The following is a 12,987-nucleotide window of genomic DNA, read 5'->3' as shown; positions in this document are numbered from 1 at the left end:
CTGACAGGGCTTTTGTGCTGCCTGCTGTCATGGTGATAGAATGATCTGCTCTTTATTTCTGGAAGACTGTCAGGCAACATGTAGAGGTGCTCTTGATATTCCTTCTCTGAAGACATCCAGAGGAACACATGGAGTGCTGTGATGCTGCAGCTTTTTCTGTCCTGTTAGCAATTCATCTAACTTGTATAGTTTGGGCTTTTTTATTTGTTGTGTTAGGATGGAAGACTGCAGCCTGGAGATCAACTGGTATCCATAAACAAAGAGTCAATGATTGGGGTCTCCTATGAAGAGGCCAAAAGTATCATCAACAGGACAAGGATGAGGTATCTGCTGCTGGCAAACAGCAACCCCTCCCAGGTGGTTTATTGTAGGATAGTTATGATCAGGTTAGTCTGAAATGTCCTGTCCTGCACCTAGGAGAAATTAATTGGCCACAGAGAAGAGCAGAGGGCTGGAGGACCTCCCTGTGGGGGCAGGCTGGGAGAGCTGGGGCTGTCCAGCCTGGAGCAGAGAAGGCTCCAGGGAGACCTTAGAGCATCCACAATTAACATTCACAGCCCTTCAGTCAGGTCACACACAGTGTTTGGAAGAGTGGCATTTTTGCAAGGGGGACACAGGGTGTCATGAACACCACAGTGTGCAGTGTGCTCAAAGTCCTTTCCTTCTGGTTTTAGGCTGGAAAGTTTCTGGGAGATAGCTTTTATCAAGCAAAAAGCCATTCCCAGTTACCCAGAGAACCTGCAGCCTCCTTCCAGCCTCTTAACATCTCCTGTAGCCCTGGGAGAGCAGCAGGCTGCAGCACTTGGTTCTCCCCCATCTCCTCATGGCAAGCTTGCTTCCACCTTCACTCCAGATGCTGTGAGTATTTTACACCTCTTAGTTTGTGTAGCAGCAGGGTAAACCACACTGATGAGGAGAATGAGAGCATGAACTGACTTGTGGCAAGAAAACAAATCCAAGACAAGAAGCAGGAGCTGTGGTCTCAGGTTCCAAGCTCTCCTGACTGCTTCCCCAGGGAGCAGCAATTCAGAACTAGACAGCTCCACTTCTAGATCTAGAGGTAAAGTCCTCTCTGATGACTCCATCTGAGGTTGTACTACTCCATGGAGCAGCTCTGCTGTGAGGCCAGGCTGAGGGAGCTGGGGGTGTGCAGCCTGGAGAGAAGGTTCCAGGGGGACCTCAGAGCTGCCTGCCAGGACCTGAAGGGATCCTGCAGGAAGGCTGTAGAGAGACTTTTCATGAGGGTGTCTAGAGACAGGCCAAGGGGGAATGGTTTGAAGCTGAGGCAGAGCAGGATTAGAGTGGAGCTGAGGAAGAAGTTCTTCAGTAGGAGGATGGTGAGACTCTGGCACAGGCTGCACAGAGGTGCTGTGGGTTCCTCCTCCCTGAATGAGACCTAGACCTGAGTCTAGTTGAGGGGTGTCCCTGTCCATGGTGGGGAGGTTAGAGCAGAGAGCAGAGGAGCTCTGAAGTCCCTTCCAACCTGAGCCATTCTGTGATGAGATTTTTGCTTTAAATTAGAGTTCTAGAAGAATTCTTTCAGCTAAGCAGCAGCTGATGCAGTTCCTACAGCTTACTGTTGGTGTCAAGAGGTAATGTTGCCTCTGAGAAAGAAGATTCTAAACCTCCTCTAATATTTCATTTTAAAAAAGACATTTCCAGTTTATCACATTTTTTAAAACCAAATAAACTCTTGGTGTTGAACAAGGAGGATTAAAATGTTCCCTGTCAAACACCAAGTCAAAGCAGATTATTCTCAGTTTTTCTTAGGTTTGTCCTTAAAAATCCTTGCCCGTTTTGATTTCCTGTTAGAGACATGAAGATAGAAGCAGGTTGCCTGGAGAGGCTGTGGTGTCTTAGTCTGAGCAGATATTCAAAGCCTAAGGCCCTGATCTAGGTTTTCCAGATGGAATTCCTTCTCTCCACCACTTCGCCCCATGCCTTGGAACTCCTCCTGGGGTTGTTTTGGTCTGTCCAGCCCTATTTCTTCCCTCAGTCTTTCTCCTTCTCCCTCTCTTTTGCATTGATTTCTAGTTTGGTTTGTGCTGTGCTTTGGAAATGCAACTTCATGTCTTTTGTTTTTCTTTCACAGATGGAAAGTGGAGTCAAGATGGGAGAGCCATCTCCACTTGCTCCTCGAGACAGCAGTCCTGCTGATGTGTCTGCCCCTGGTAAATGCTGATTTCATTCCCTTCCCACCCTTTTACTCTTCAGTAGCTGTCACAGAAATTAGTGAGCAGGCAGCTCAAGACTCTTAAAAAAAGAGTAGTATTGCACTACTCAATGAAGGGCTGAGATCAATGTGTTGTTTAGCAGCTTCTGTCAAATCTAACTTAAACTTACATTGTCTTGAACAAACAGCTGCAAGCAAATAAGAGTGATCACAACACTTGCTGTGTAGCAGCAATGATAAGAGGCTCAGGAGCAAGCAACTAATGAATACTCCCATATAGATCAAGATTAGGTTGCCATGGGAACTGCTTTCTGCCTTGGATGAAGTTCTGTGGATCTAGAGTGCTTGTACTAGTTTTTAGTTTCTTCTTTTTTTTTTTTTAAAGCAGGGCAGCATGTTGGAAGGGCAGTGAGATGCAGAGCTCTGGCACAGCTCTTGACAAACAGAATGCTTAGTGTGCATTTCTAGCTGAGGGTCCATGCCAGCAGGCTCCTTGATCAGAGTTCTAAATGGGGATTTTGCAAACAGCACTAAGGAAAAACAGAGCTTGTGGAGCTGCAGAGATTCATTCATGGCATGGGGTGGGTTGGAAGGGACCTTACAGCTCATCCAGTTCCAACCCCCTGCCATGGGCAGGGACACCTCCCACCAGCCCAGGTTGCTCAAGGTCTCATCCAGCCTGGCCTTGAACACCTCCACAAGGTGGAGGAGCATCCACAACCTCCCTGGGCAACCTGTGCCAGTGTCTCCCCACCCTCAGTGGAAAGGATTTCTTCCTATTATATGATAAGGCTGAGAGCCCTGGGGCTGTTTAGTCTGGAAAAGAGAAGGCTGAGAGAGGATCTCATTAACATCTACAAGTATCTGAAGGGTGGCTGTCAAGAAGAAGGGGCCAGGCTCTTTTCACTGGTGCCCTGTGGTAGGACAGGGGGCAATGGACACCATCTGGAACAGAAGAAGTTCCACCTCAACATGAGTTAAAACTCTGAGGGTGCTGGAGCCCTGGAGCAGGCTGCCCAGAGAGGTTGTGGAGCCTCCTTCTCTGGAGGCTTTCAAGCCCCACCTTGAGGTGTCCTGTGTGACCTGCCCTGGGTAATGCTGCTCTGGCAGGGGGGTTGAACTTGATGCTGCCCAGAGGTCCTGTCCAACCCCTCCCATTCTATAGTTCTGTGATACTCAGAAATAAGACTCTAGGTTAGGAGAATGTAATAAACAGGAGTTTCATTTCTGCCTGAGGAGACCAAGAAGGCCTCAGCTGATGAACATATCTAATAGCATGGCTGCTGGAGTGCAGGCAGGAGCACTTGCAGCTCCAGTTGGTGCTGGTTTCTTGTCATTTTTCATTTCAGCCTTCTTTAATCACAGGTCCTGAGTCAAAGCCACCACTTCCCTTGTGCTGCCTGTTTTCAAGGATAACCTTTCAAAGCTAACCTTGGAAAGTTAAAGTAGCTCTTAGATTGTTCATTTTTCTTTTTTTTTTTTTTTCTCCTCTCAATGCTGTAGGAAAAATCAGCATAGTTTGGAGAACTTCTTGCACAAACTCATCCACCAGGCTGCTTCATTCTAAGCTGAGGGGCAGTGTGCCAATTCAGCTGAGCTGCCTGCAGAATTTAATATAGCATGTGAGAGGTGTTAGTGTCAGAGATTTTCAAGATGTTTTGGTTTATGCTTTTGGCATATACAGAGAATGTAAATGACTTGGAGCTGGGAAACAGATATGCTGTGAAAGAATTCACTGTGATCCCTTCTGTTCCTTCAGGGGCAATCTCAAACTGCAAGAGCCTCTGCTTTCCAAATGCTGGCTTTGGTTTCAGTACCTCTCCAGCCCATTAATGAAGGCCTGAATGAAGCTCTAAATTAGATTTATAAATGATGAATGCAAACAAATCATCCATTTTCTCCTGCAAAAGCCAAGTCACCAAGCCTGTTCTGTTTGCACACATCAAAAATGCAGAGGAATTGAGGATAGTTAATTGCTCCTTTTGCCTCCAGCCTGTGATCAAAGGCTTCCAGAGGATGCTGCTTCTAGTCTTATAGCCACAAGTGTCTGAAACATGACAAAGCTGTGACTCAGTTTCCTGAGTTTCATGGAATCCTAGAATGGTTTGTGTTGGAAGGGACCTTGATGATCATCCTGCCATGGGCAGGGACATCTTCCACCAGCCCAGGTTGCTCAAGGTCTCATCCAGCCTGGCCTTGAGAACACCTCCAGGGAGGAGGCATCCACAGCCTCCCTGGGCAATCTGTCCCAGTGTTTCCTCACCCTCACTGTAAGGAATTTCTTTCTCATAGTTGTTGGAAAACAGTTCCTCCCCACTGAGGAGCCTGCTGGAGTGCAGGCTAAGGCAGCTCCACCAGCCCTTAGGTGGCAGGAGGTCATCCCCTCTCTCCCCACAGTGTTTCCTAGATCACCAGCTGGGCTCTGGGGAGCTGTTTGGTGAGGCTGTGTGTTGAAGGCCTTTCTGTGAATGCACAAGAGTTTCCCCTGCTGTTGCCAGAGTAACTGTGCCTCTCTGAGAGGAGAAAATACCACCAGGCTAAGCCATATGCTCGATGGATTGCTCAAAGTTATTCCTGGCTTCTCTTCTGCTAATTTGCTGCTTGTCACTTTTTGATGTGGAGAAAAAAAAAAAAACAACAACCAAAACCCCAAGAGTTGAAGTGATTGATAGCCACAATTTTTGTTTGGTACAATTATGTCCTTTGAAAAGGGAAAAAAAATAAAGAAGTCAATCTAAACATTCAAATGCCTCTGTGACAAGTGGGGATTTAGCTGGCATCCATCTGAGAAGCAGAGCTTCGGAGCAGAGTTTTTCAAAGCAATAGGTAGAAGAGATGTGATTTACATGGATTTTTTTTCCCCCCCTGCTTCTTAGTTCTTGCCCCCAGCCAGAATGATGATGATGAGCTGCAAGGGAGGAACTCCACTCTTCATCTCAAGACAGAAAAGCTGGAGAGGGTAAATACTTCTGATCATCTGAGTTTTCCTTTCTCCTCCTCCTTGGTGCATGTAAAACATCTGGAGAACATTGCCAGGCTGAGGAGCTTTAGGGTATAAATGATAGCCCCAGATTTTCTCTTGGGTAGCTCTGTCAGGCTGCAGACCCAATCTTGCACTGCATAGATGGGGCAAATTGCTGGGTTTTGTTCAGCTAATTACTGATGGACTCTTCTGGGAATCTGGACATCCCTCAGGATTTTTCAGGCAGTTATTAAGGACAAAGGGTTTTGCTTATTGCACTCATCTGTATTCAAGGTTAAATAATATCTGAACAGCTCTCAATTAGAAGGAGAAGTCACAGAGTGTCTCTGGAATAAAAGTGTTGTCAGTGAGAGGGTGCTGTGATACAAAGGCTCTTTGAAGTAGAGCTCTTTAATTACTCCCCCATGTCCCTGCACTCATTATCCCTAGTCCTTTCTCTTTTTATTTTTTATTATTTTTTTCCCTCTAAAATAAGTTTTCTCCTTCCAGGCATTGAATTATCTTGGGATTCAGCCCACAAATGAGCAGCAGCAAGCCCTGAGGCAGCGACTTCAGAACAATTCTACAGGAACAGTGTCTTTTGGAGGTAATAATTTGTTAATTACCAGGGAAAAGAATGAGTTGTAGGAATATGGAAATGATAGATAATAACCATTAAGATGTTTGCTGTCAGCCCTGGGTTGCTGCTGCAAATAAAAGGATGCTTTGAGCAAGAACCTTTATTCCACTGTATAAAAAGAAGCTTGGAGTTTTGAGACTAAGAACTTGGAAAGGAAATCACAAACTTAACCTCATTAAGAGCCTTTTTGTGCTTACAAATTCCTACATTTTTTTGCCTTGACAGTGGGATCCTGTTTTGTTCCCAGAATGACTTGGGAGAGTTAGAGAGACTGCTTGAAGCAGCTATTAACTCATTTAGCTTGTGCCAAGCAAGAACATCCCAACCAGAATTACTTCTGCTCTTCATTAAGAAGATCTTACTGAAATCTCATATTTTAAGGCTTCCAAAATCACTCTCTGGGGTCACCTTATTGTGTCTTCCAATATCTGAAAAGGGCCTACAAGAAAGCTGGTGAGGGACTGTCAGGTAGTGATAGGACTGGGGGGAATGGATCCATGCTAGAGGAGAGGAGGTTTGACTGGATGTTAGGAAGAAGTTCTTCCCCATGAGGGTGGTAAGAGACTGGCACAGGTTGCCCAGGGAGGTGGTGGAAGCCTCATCCCTGGACCAGGATGTGACTCTGGGCAGGGGAGTTGAAGTTGATGGTCCCCAGAGGTCCTGTCCATCCCCTCCCATTCTATAGTTCAGAAATACTCAGAAATAAGCCTCTTGGTCCCTTCCAACCTTCTACCATCCTGTGACTCCCTAGATTTCAATGAGGTTTCAAGGAATCTGTTCTCTATGCAACTGAATGCAGCAGAGGATCACCAAAAACCATCTGGGGCCAATGACTCTGGCAGCTTGCTGGACTCACAGGTGAGATGTGTGTGAGTGTGGACAATGTGCAGCCTCTGGGAGGAGGCTACTGCAGAGCTTGGTGGATGTGAGATTGCTCCAGGTCCTGGGCAGATGCTTAGAGCAGCTCCACATTGTGGTAACCTATTTTCTGTGAAGCCTTTGAAAGCAACCTGCTTTGCAGAGAGCAATGCAGAGAGCAGTTCCTGCAGTGGTGCTGGGCTCTGTCTGTAGCTGTGGCCAGGAGTCAGCACTGAGCTGCTTCATGGCAGACAGCTTGCTGCTGCCTGTGTGAGGGGAGAGCAGGAAATGAGCTGCTGCTAGGCTCAAAATCCCTTTGTTCTGCAGCTGCCTGTAAGAAATAGTAAAGGATAGCAAAATAAAATAATGGATTCGTGTGCTGAAGAAAATAGAGGCTGTTAGTGTTGTGTTCTTGGTATAAATATATCTATTAAATGCTAATTAAAATAGGAATTGGAATATTCATCCTTGGACGTCTTTTGCAGTCTTAATGATTCCATGAAAAATAATCATTCCATTAAAGATAAATTGGTCAGAATTGCCTTTAATATTTCTGCTATGGTCAGAATTGCCTTAAATATTGCTGGTTTGGTCAGAATTGCCTTAAATATTGCTGGTTTGGTCAGAATTGCCTTAAGTGTAGCTGCTATGGTCAGAATTGCCTTAAGTGTAGCTGCTATGGTCAGAATTGCCTTAAGTGTAGCTGCTATGGTCAGAATTGCCTTAAGCGTTGCTGCTATGGTCAGAATTGCCTTAAGTGTAGCTGCTATGGTCAGAATTGCCTTAAGTGTAGCTGCTATGGTCAGAATTGCCTTAAGTGTTGCTGCTATGGTCAGAATTGCCTTAAGTGTAGCTGCTATGGTCAGAATTGCCTTAAGTGTAGCTGCTATGGTCAGAATTGCCTTAAGTGCAAGCATTGAATTGCCTTAAGTGTAGCTGCTATGGTCAGAATTGCCTTAAGTGTAGCTGCTATGGTCAGAATTGCCTTAAGTGTAGCTGCTATGGTCAGAATTGCCTTAAGTGTAGCTGCTATGGTCAGAATTGCCTTAAGTGTAGCTGCTATGGTCAGAATTGCCTTAAGTGTAGCTGCTATGGTCAGAATTGCCTTAAGTGTAGCTGCTATGGTCAGAATTGCCTTAAGTGTAGCTGCTATGGTCAGAATTGCCTTAAGTGTAGCTGCTATGGTCAGAATTGCCTTAAGTGTAGCTGCTATGGTCAGAATTGCCTTAAGTGTAGCTGCTATGGTCAGAATTGCCTTAAGTGTAGCTGCTATGGTCAGAATTGCCTTAAGTGTAGCTGCTATGGTCAGAATTGCCTTAAGTGTAGCTGCTATGGTCAGAATTGCCTTAAGTGTAGCTGCTATGGTCAGAATTGCCTTAAGTGTAGCTGCTATGGTCAGAATTGCCTTAAGTGTAGCTGCTATGGTCAGAATTGCCTTAAGTGTAGCTGCTATGGTCAGAATTGCCTTAAGTGTAGCTGCTATGGTCAGAATTGCCTTAAGTGTAGCTGCTATGGTCAGAATTGCCTTAAGTGTAGCTGCTATGGTCAGAATTGCCTTAAGTGTAGCTGCTATGGTCAGAATTGCCTTAAGTGTAGCTGCTATGGTCAGAATTGCCTTAAGTGTAGCTGCTATGGTCAGAATTGCCTTAAGTGTAGCTGCTATGGTCAGAATTGCCTTAAGTGTAGCTGCTATGGTCAGAATTGCCTTAAGTGTTGCTGCTATGGTCAGAATTGCCTTAAGTGTTGCTGCTATGGTCAGAATTGCCTTAAGTGTTGCTGCTATGGTCAGAATTGCCTTAAGTGTTGCTGCTATGGTCAGAATTGCCTTAAGTGTAGCTGCTATGGTCAGAATTGCCTTAAGTGTAGCTGCTATGGTCAGAATTGCCTTAAGTGTAGCTGCTATGGTCAGAATTGCCTTAAGTGTAGCTGCTATGGTCAGAATTGCCTTAAGTGTTGCTGCTATGGTCAGAATTGCCTTAAGTGTAGCTGCTATGGTCAGAATTGCCTTAAGTGTAGCTGCTATGGTCAGAATTGCCTTAAGTGTAGCTGCTATGGTCAGAATTGCCTTAAGTGTAGCTGCTATGGTCAGAATTGCCTTAAGTGTAGCTGCTATGGTCAGAATTGCCTTAAGTGTAGCTGCTATGGTCAGAATTGCCTTAAGTGTAGCTGCTATGGTCAGAATTGCCTTAAGTGTAGCTGCTATGGTCAGAATTGCCTTAAGTGTAGCTGCTATGGTCAGAATTGCCTTAAGTGTAGCTGCTATGGTCAGAATTGCCTTAAGTGTAGCTGCTATGGTCAGAATTGCCTTAAGTGTAGCTGCTATGGTCAGAATTGCCTTAAGTGTAGCTGCTATGGTCAGAATTGCCTTAAGTGTAGCTGCTATGGTCAGAATTGCCTTAAGTGTAGCTGCTATGGTCAGAATTGCCTTAAGTGTAGCGCTATGGTCAGAATTGCCTTAAGTGTAGCGCTATGGTCAGAATTGCCTTAAGTGTTGCTGCTATGGTCAGAATTGCCTTAAGTGTTGCTGCTATGGTCAGAATTGCCTTAAGTGTAGCTGCTATGGTCAGAATTGCCTTAAGTGTAGCCGCTATGGTCAGAATTGCCTTAAGTGTAGCCGCTATGGTCAGAATTGCCTTAAGTGTAGCCGCTATGGTCAGAATTGCCTTAAGTGTAGCTGCTATGGTCAGAATTGCCTTAAGTGTAGCTGCTATGGTCAGAATTGCCTTAAGTGTAGCTGCTATGGTCAGAATTGCCTTAAGTGTAGCTGCTATGGTCAGAATTGCCTTAAGTGTAGCTGCTATGGTCAGAATTGCCTTAAGTGTAGCTGCTATGGTCAGAATTGCCTTAAGTGTAGCTGCTATGGTCAGAATTGCCTTAAGTGTAGCTGCTATGGTCAGAATTGCCTTAAGTGTAGCTGCTATGGTCAGAATTGCCTTAAGTGTAGCTGCTATGGTCAGAATTGCCTTAAGTGTAGCTGCTATGGTCAGAATTGCCTTAAGTGTAGCTGCTATGGTCAGAATTGCCTTAAGTGTAGCTGCTATGGTCAGAATTGCCTTAAGTGTTGCTGCTATGGTCAGAATTGCCTTAAGTGTTGCTGCTATGGTCAGAATTGCCTTAAGTGTTGCTGCTATGGTCAGAATTGCCTTAAGTGTTGCTGCTATGGTCAGAATTGCCTTAAGTGTTGCTGCTATGGTCAGAATTGCCTTAAGTGTTGCTGCTATGGTCAGAATTGCCTTAAGTGTTGCTGCTATGGTCAGAATTGCCTTAAGTGTTGCTGCTATGGTCAGAATTGCCTTAAGTGTTGCTGCTATGGTCAGAATTGCCTTAAGTGTTGCTGCTATGGTCAGAATTGCCTTAAGTGTTGCTGCTATGGTCAGAATTGCCTTAAGTGTTGCTGCTATGGTCAGAATTGCCTTAAGTGTAGCTGCTATGGTCAGAATTGCCTTAAGTGTTGCTGCTATGGTCAGAATTGCCTTAAGTGTAGCTGCTATGGTCAGAATTGCCTTAAGTGTTGCTGCTATGGTCAGAATTGCCTTAAGTGTAGCTGCTATGGTCAGAATTGCCTTAAGTGTAGCTGCTATGGTCAGAATTGCCTTAAGTGTAGCTGCTATGGTCAGAATTGCCTTAAGTGTAGCTGCTATGGTCAGAATTGCCTTAAGTGTAGCTGCTATGGTCAGAATTGCCTTAAGTGTAGCTGCTATGGTCAGAATTGCCTTAAGTGTTGCTGCTATGGTCAGAATTGCCTTAAGTGTTGCTGCTATGGTCAGAATTGCCTTAAGTGTAGCTGCTATGGTCAGAATTGCCTTAAGTGTAGCTGCTATGGTCAGAATTGCCTTAAGTGTTGCTGCTATGGTCAGAATTGCCTTAAGTGTAGCTGCTATGGTCAGAATTGCCTTAAGTGTAGCTGCTATGGTCAGAATTGCCTTAAGTGTAGCTGCTATGGTCAGAATTGCCTTAAGTGTTGCTGCTATGGTCAGAATTGCCTTAAGTGTTGCTGCTATGGTCAGAATTGCCTTAAGTGTTGCTGCTATGGTCAGAATTGCCTCCAACGTAGCTGCTGCGGCCAGAATTGCCATAAACATTTTTAAGGCCAGGCTGGATGTAGCTCTGAGCAACTTGATCTGGTGTGAGGTGTCCCTGCCCCATGGCAGGGGGGTTGGAACTGGATGAGCCTTGAGGTCCCTTCCAACCCTGACAATTCTGTGATTCTGCTATGGTCAGAATCTTGCTGCTTCTTTCAGAGCTTTCAGTTCTTTCCCAGTCAAGGTTATCCTCTCTTTTTTTATTACCAAGACCTTTCAAAATAAGATGTTACAGATGATGGGAGGGACAGTGAGCCAAGTGTTCTAACCTTCCAGATTTCAATCCCCTCCCAGTTTGCAACCTGTGGTTCTTTGGAGGAAGAAATGGAAGGACTTAAGAAAGAAAGAAATGAAGCCTTGAAAGAAATTAGTGAATTAAAGGTAATTACTGTTATTATTTGCTTTAAATGATTCAAGTTGATTAATTTCTTTTCTGAGTGTGAACATGATTTATTGGATTTTTTTTTCCTATTGAATTTTGTGTGCAGTTTTGGGTGAATAAATAAAAAGGCAGAGCAAACAGCCCTTTTTGTGTTTGGGGTTTAGGTGTGGAAAAAAAAAAAAAAAACCTCTTTCCAGAGCCATTTGTTAATTCTTTTTGTTTGATTGTTTTTTTTTTCAACAGGAAAAATTGTCTGAATCTGTGAATTTACAGGAGCAGTTAACAGAGGAGCTACAAATGGTCAAGCAGGTATGTTGAAGGGTCTTAAAAATAGAATTATTCTGTTTTCTGGCTTTTTTTGTGGGAGGAGGCACTTCTACCTCTCTTGGTGCTCATATAGACAATATTTGCACACTGATTTCAACACAAGGTGATTCTTTTGGGGTTCTTTTGGGTTTTTTTGTTGTTGAAAAGATGGGTTGGTGGGGGAGGTGTCCCTGCCCATGGCAGGGGTTGGAACTGGATGAGCTTCAAGGTCCCTTCCAACCCAACCCAGATCCATGAATCTATGAACTGCTTGAAAGCTTTTCCCATCACTGTTGTGATATTGCCCTGTTGCAGCAGGGAAATCAACTGGGTTTGTCTTGGTTTGGGATGAAATTGCCCTGAGGGGTGTTGCAGCAGTGCACCTCATGTTCCCATTCCCTGCTGGGGCTCAGGCTGAGCAGATGTTGACTCTCTCAGGATAGACTAAAGGTGAAAGCACAAACCCCAGGATGGACATCAGGCCCTCAGCAGTGGGGGTTTGGGTGCTCACAGCTGCTTTTACCAGGAAAGGTGGGCTTGGAGCAGGACCTGGTGCTGGTTTGGCGCAGAAATGTCTTTTTCCTACCACACGAGGTCCTCGTGCTGTTATTTTTTCCCTCCAGCACGGTCCTGTGCTGCTGGAGGTCAGCTTTGCAGGGTGAACCTCCAGGGCATAAATATTCTCATCTCCAAGGAAGTAACTGCCGTTGAAAAGGCTCCACATAGTGAAATGAAAGAGAAATACTAAATTCTGTGTAATTGCAGACTTATTTCTGACTTATTTGAGGAGGCACAAATAGGCTTTTAATGGAAATTTGAGTTCTGTTTCTACTTGCTGCATTTTCAAGTGTTTGATGTCATCATAGAGTCACAGAATGGCTCAGGTTGGAAGGGACCTCAGAGCTCCTCTGCTCTCTGCTCCAACCTCCCCACCATGGGCAGGGACACCTCTCAACTAGACTCAGCTGCTCAAGGCCTCATTCAGGGAAGAGGCATCCACAGCCTCCCTGGGCAGCCTGTGCCAGAGTCTCACCACCCTCACACTGAAGAACTTCCTCCCCAGCTCCAGTCTAACCCTGTTCTCCTTCAGCTTCAAAACATTCCCCCTTGTCCTGTTTCCACCCTCATGAAAAGTCTCTCTGCAGTCTTCTTGCAGGATCCCTTCAGGTCCTGGCAGGCAGCTCAGAGAAATCATTCTCCTGATGCTTGAATTCAGCCAAGGGACAGCACCTGGCGTTGGGAGGACCCTGTGCTCTGAACCTCTGTGAGGGTCTCTTTCTCTCCTCCAATCTGCTGTTTCCTGCTTGTTGTGTAGTGGCTTTGTACCAGAGTGGGACAGAGACTCCCATCAGGTGTTTCTATAGATCATAGAATCATTTTGGTTGGAAGAGCCCTTTGGGATCACCTTCAACCCAACCCCACCATGGCCACTAAACCATGGCCCCAAGAGCCATGGCCACAGGTTTCTGGAACCCCTCCAGCTGCAGATTCCATTTCTTTGCACCTTCTTTCATACAAGCAGTTGAGTAAGATAGGAGGAAATGTTGAAGCAGGCTGCTGCCCATCTGTTCTTCACTGCTGGGG

At 45.3% G+C, this 12,987-nt stretch overlaps 1 protein-coding gene across 1 annotated transcript in view; it reads left to right on the top strand.

Annotated features, from left to right (window-relative positions):
• Nucleotides 1-12,987, top strand: part of STXBP4 (syntaxin binding protein 4) — a 53,309-nt gene that overhangs the window by 11,260 nt on the left and 29,062 nt on the right. Inside the window, exons 9-16 of the mRNA XM_054393916.1 lie at nucleotides 217-323; nucleotides 675-858; nucleotides 2,093-2,171; nucleotides 5,050-5,132; nucleotides 5,646-5,742; nucleotides 6,527-6,633; nucleotides 11,010-11,096; nucleotides 11,341-11,406. Coding sequence (XP_054249891.1) covers nucleotides 217-323; nucleotides 675-858; nucleotides 2,093-2,171; nucleotides 5,050-5,132; nucleotides 5,646-5,742; nucleotides 6,527-6,633; nucleotides 11,010-11,096; nucleotides 11,341-11,406 — 810 coding nt within the window. The remainder of the gene's footprint in view (nucleotides 1-216; nucleotides 324-674; nucleotides 859-2,092; nucleotides 2,172-5,049; nucleotides 5,133-5,645; nucleotides 5,743-6,526; nucleotides 6,634-11,009; nucleotides 11,097-11,340; nucleotides 11,407-12,987) is intronic.

Source organism: Indicator indicator, chromosome 29 (genome assembly GCF_027791375.1).
Source record: "Indicator indicator isolate 239-I01 chromosome 29, UM_Iind_1.1, whole genome shotgun sequence".
Taxonomy (NCBI): domain Eukaryota; kingdom Metazoa; phylum Chordata; class Aves; order Piciformes; family Indicatoridae; genus Indicator; species Indicator indicator.
Note: the sequence above shows the minus strand (reverse complement) of the source record. Positions and strands in the feature narration are given on the sequence as shown.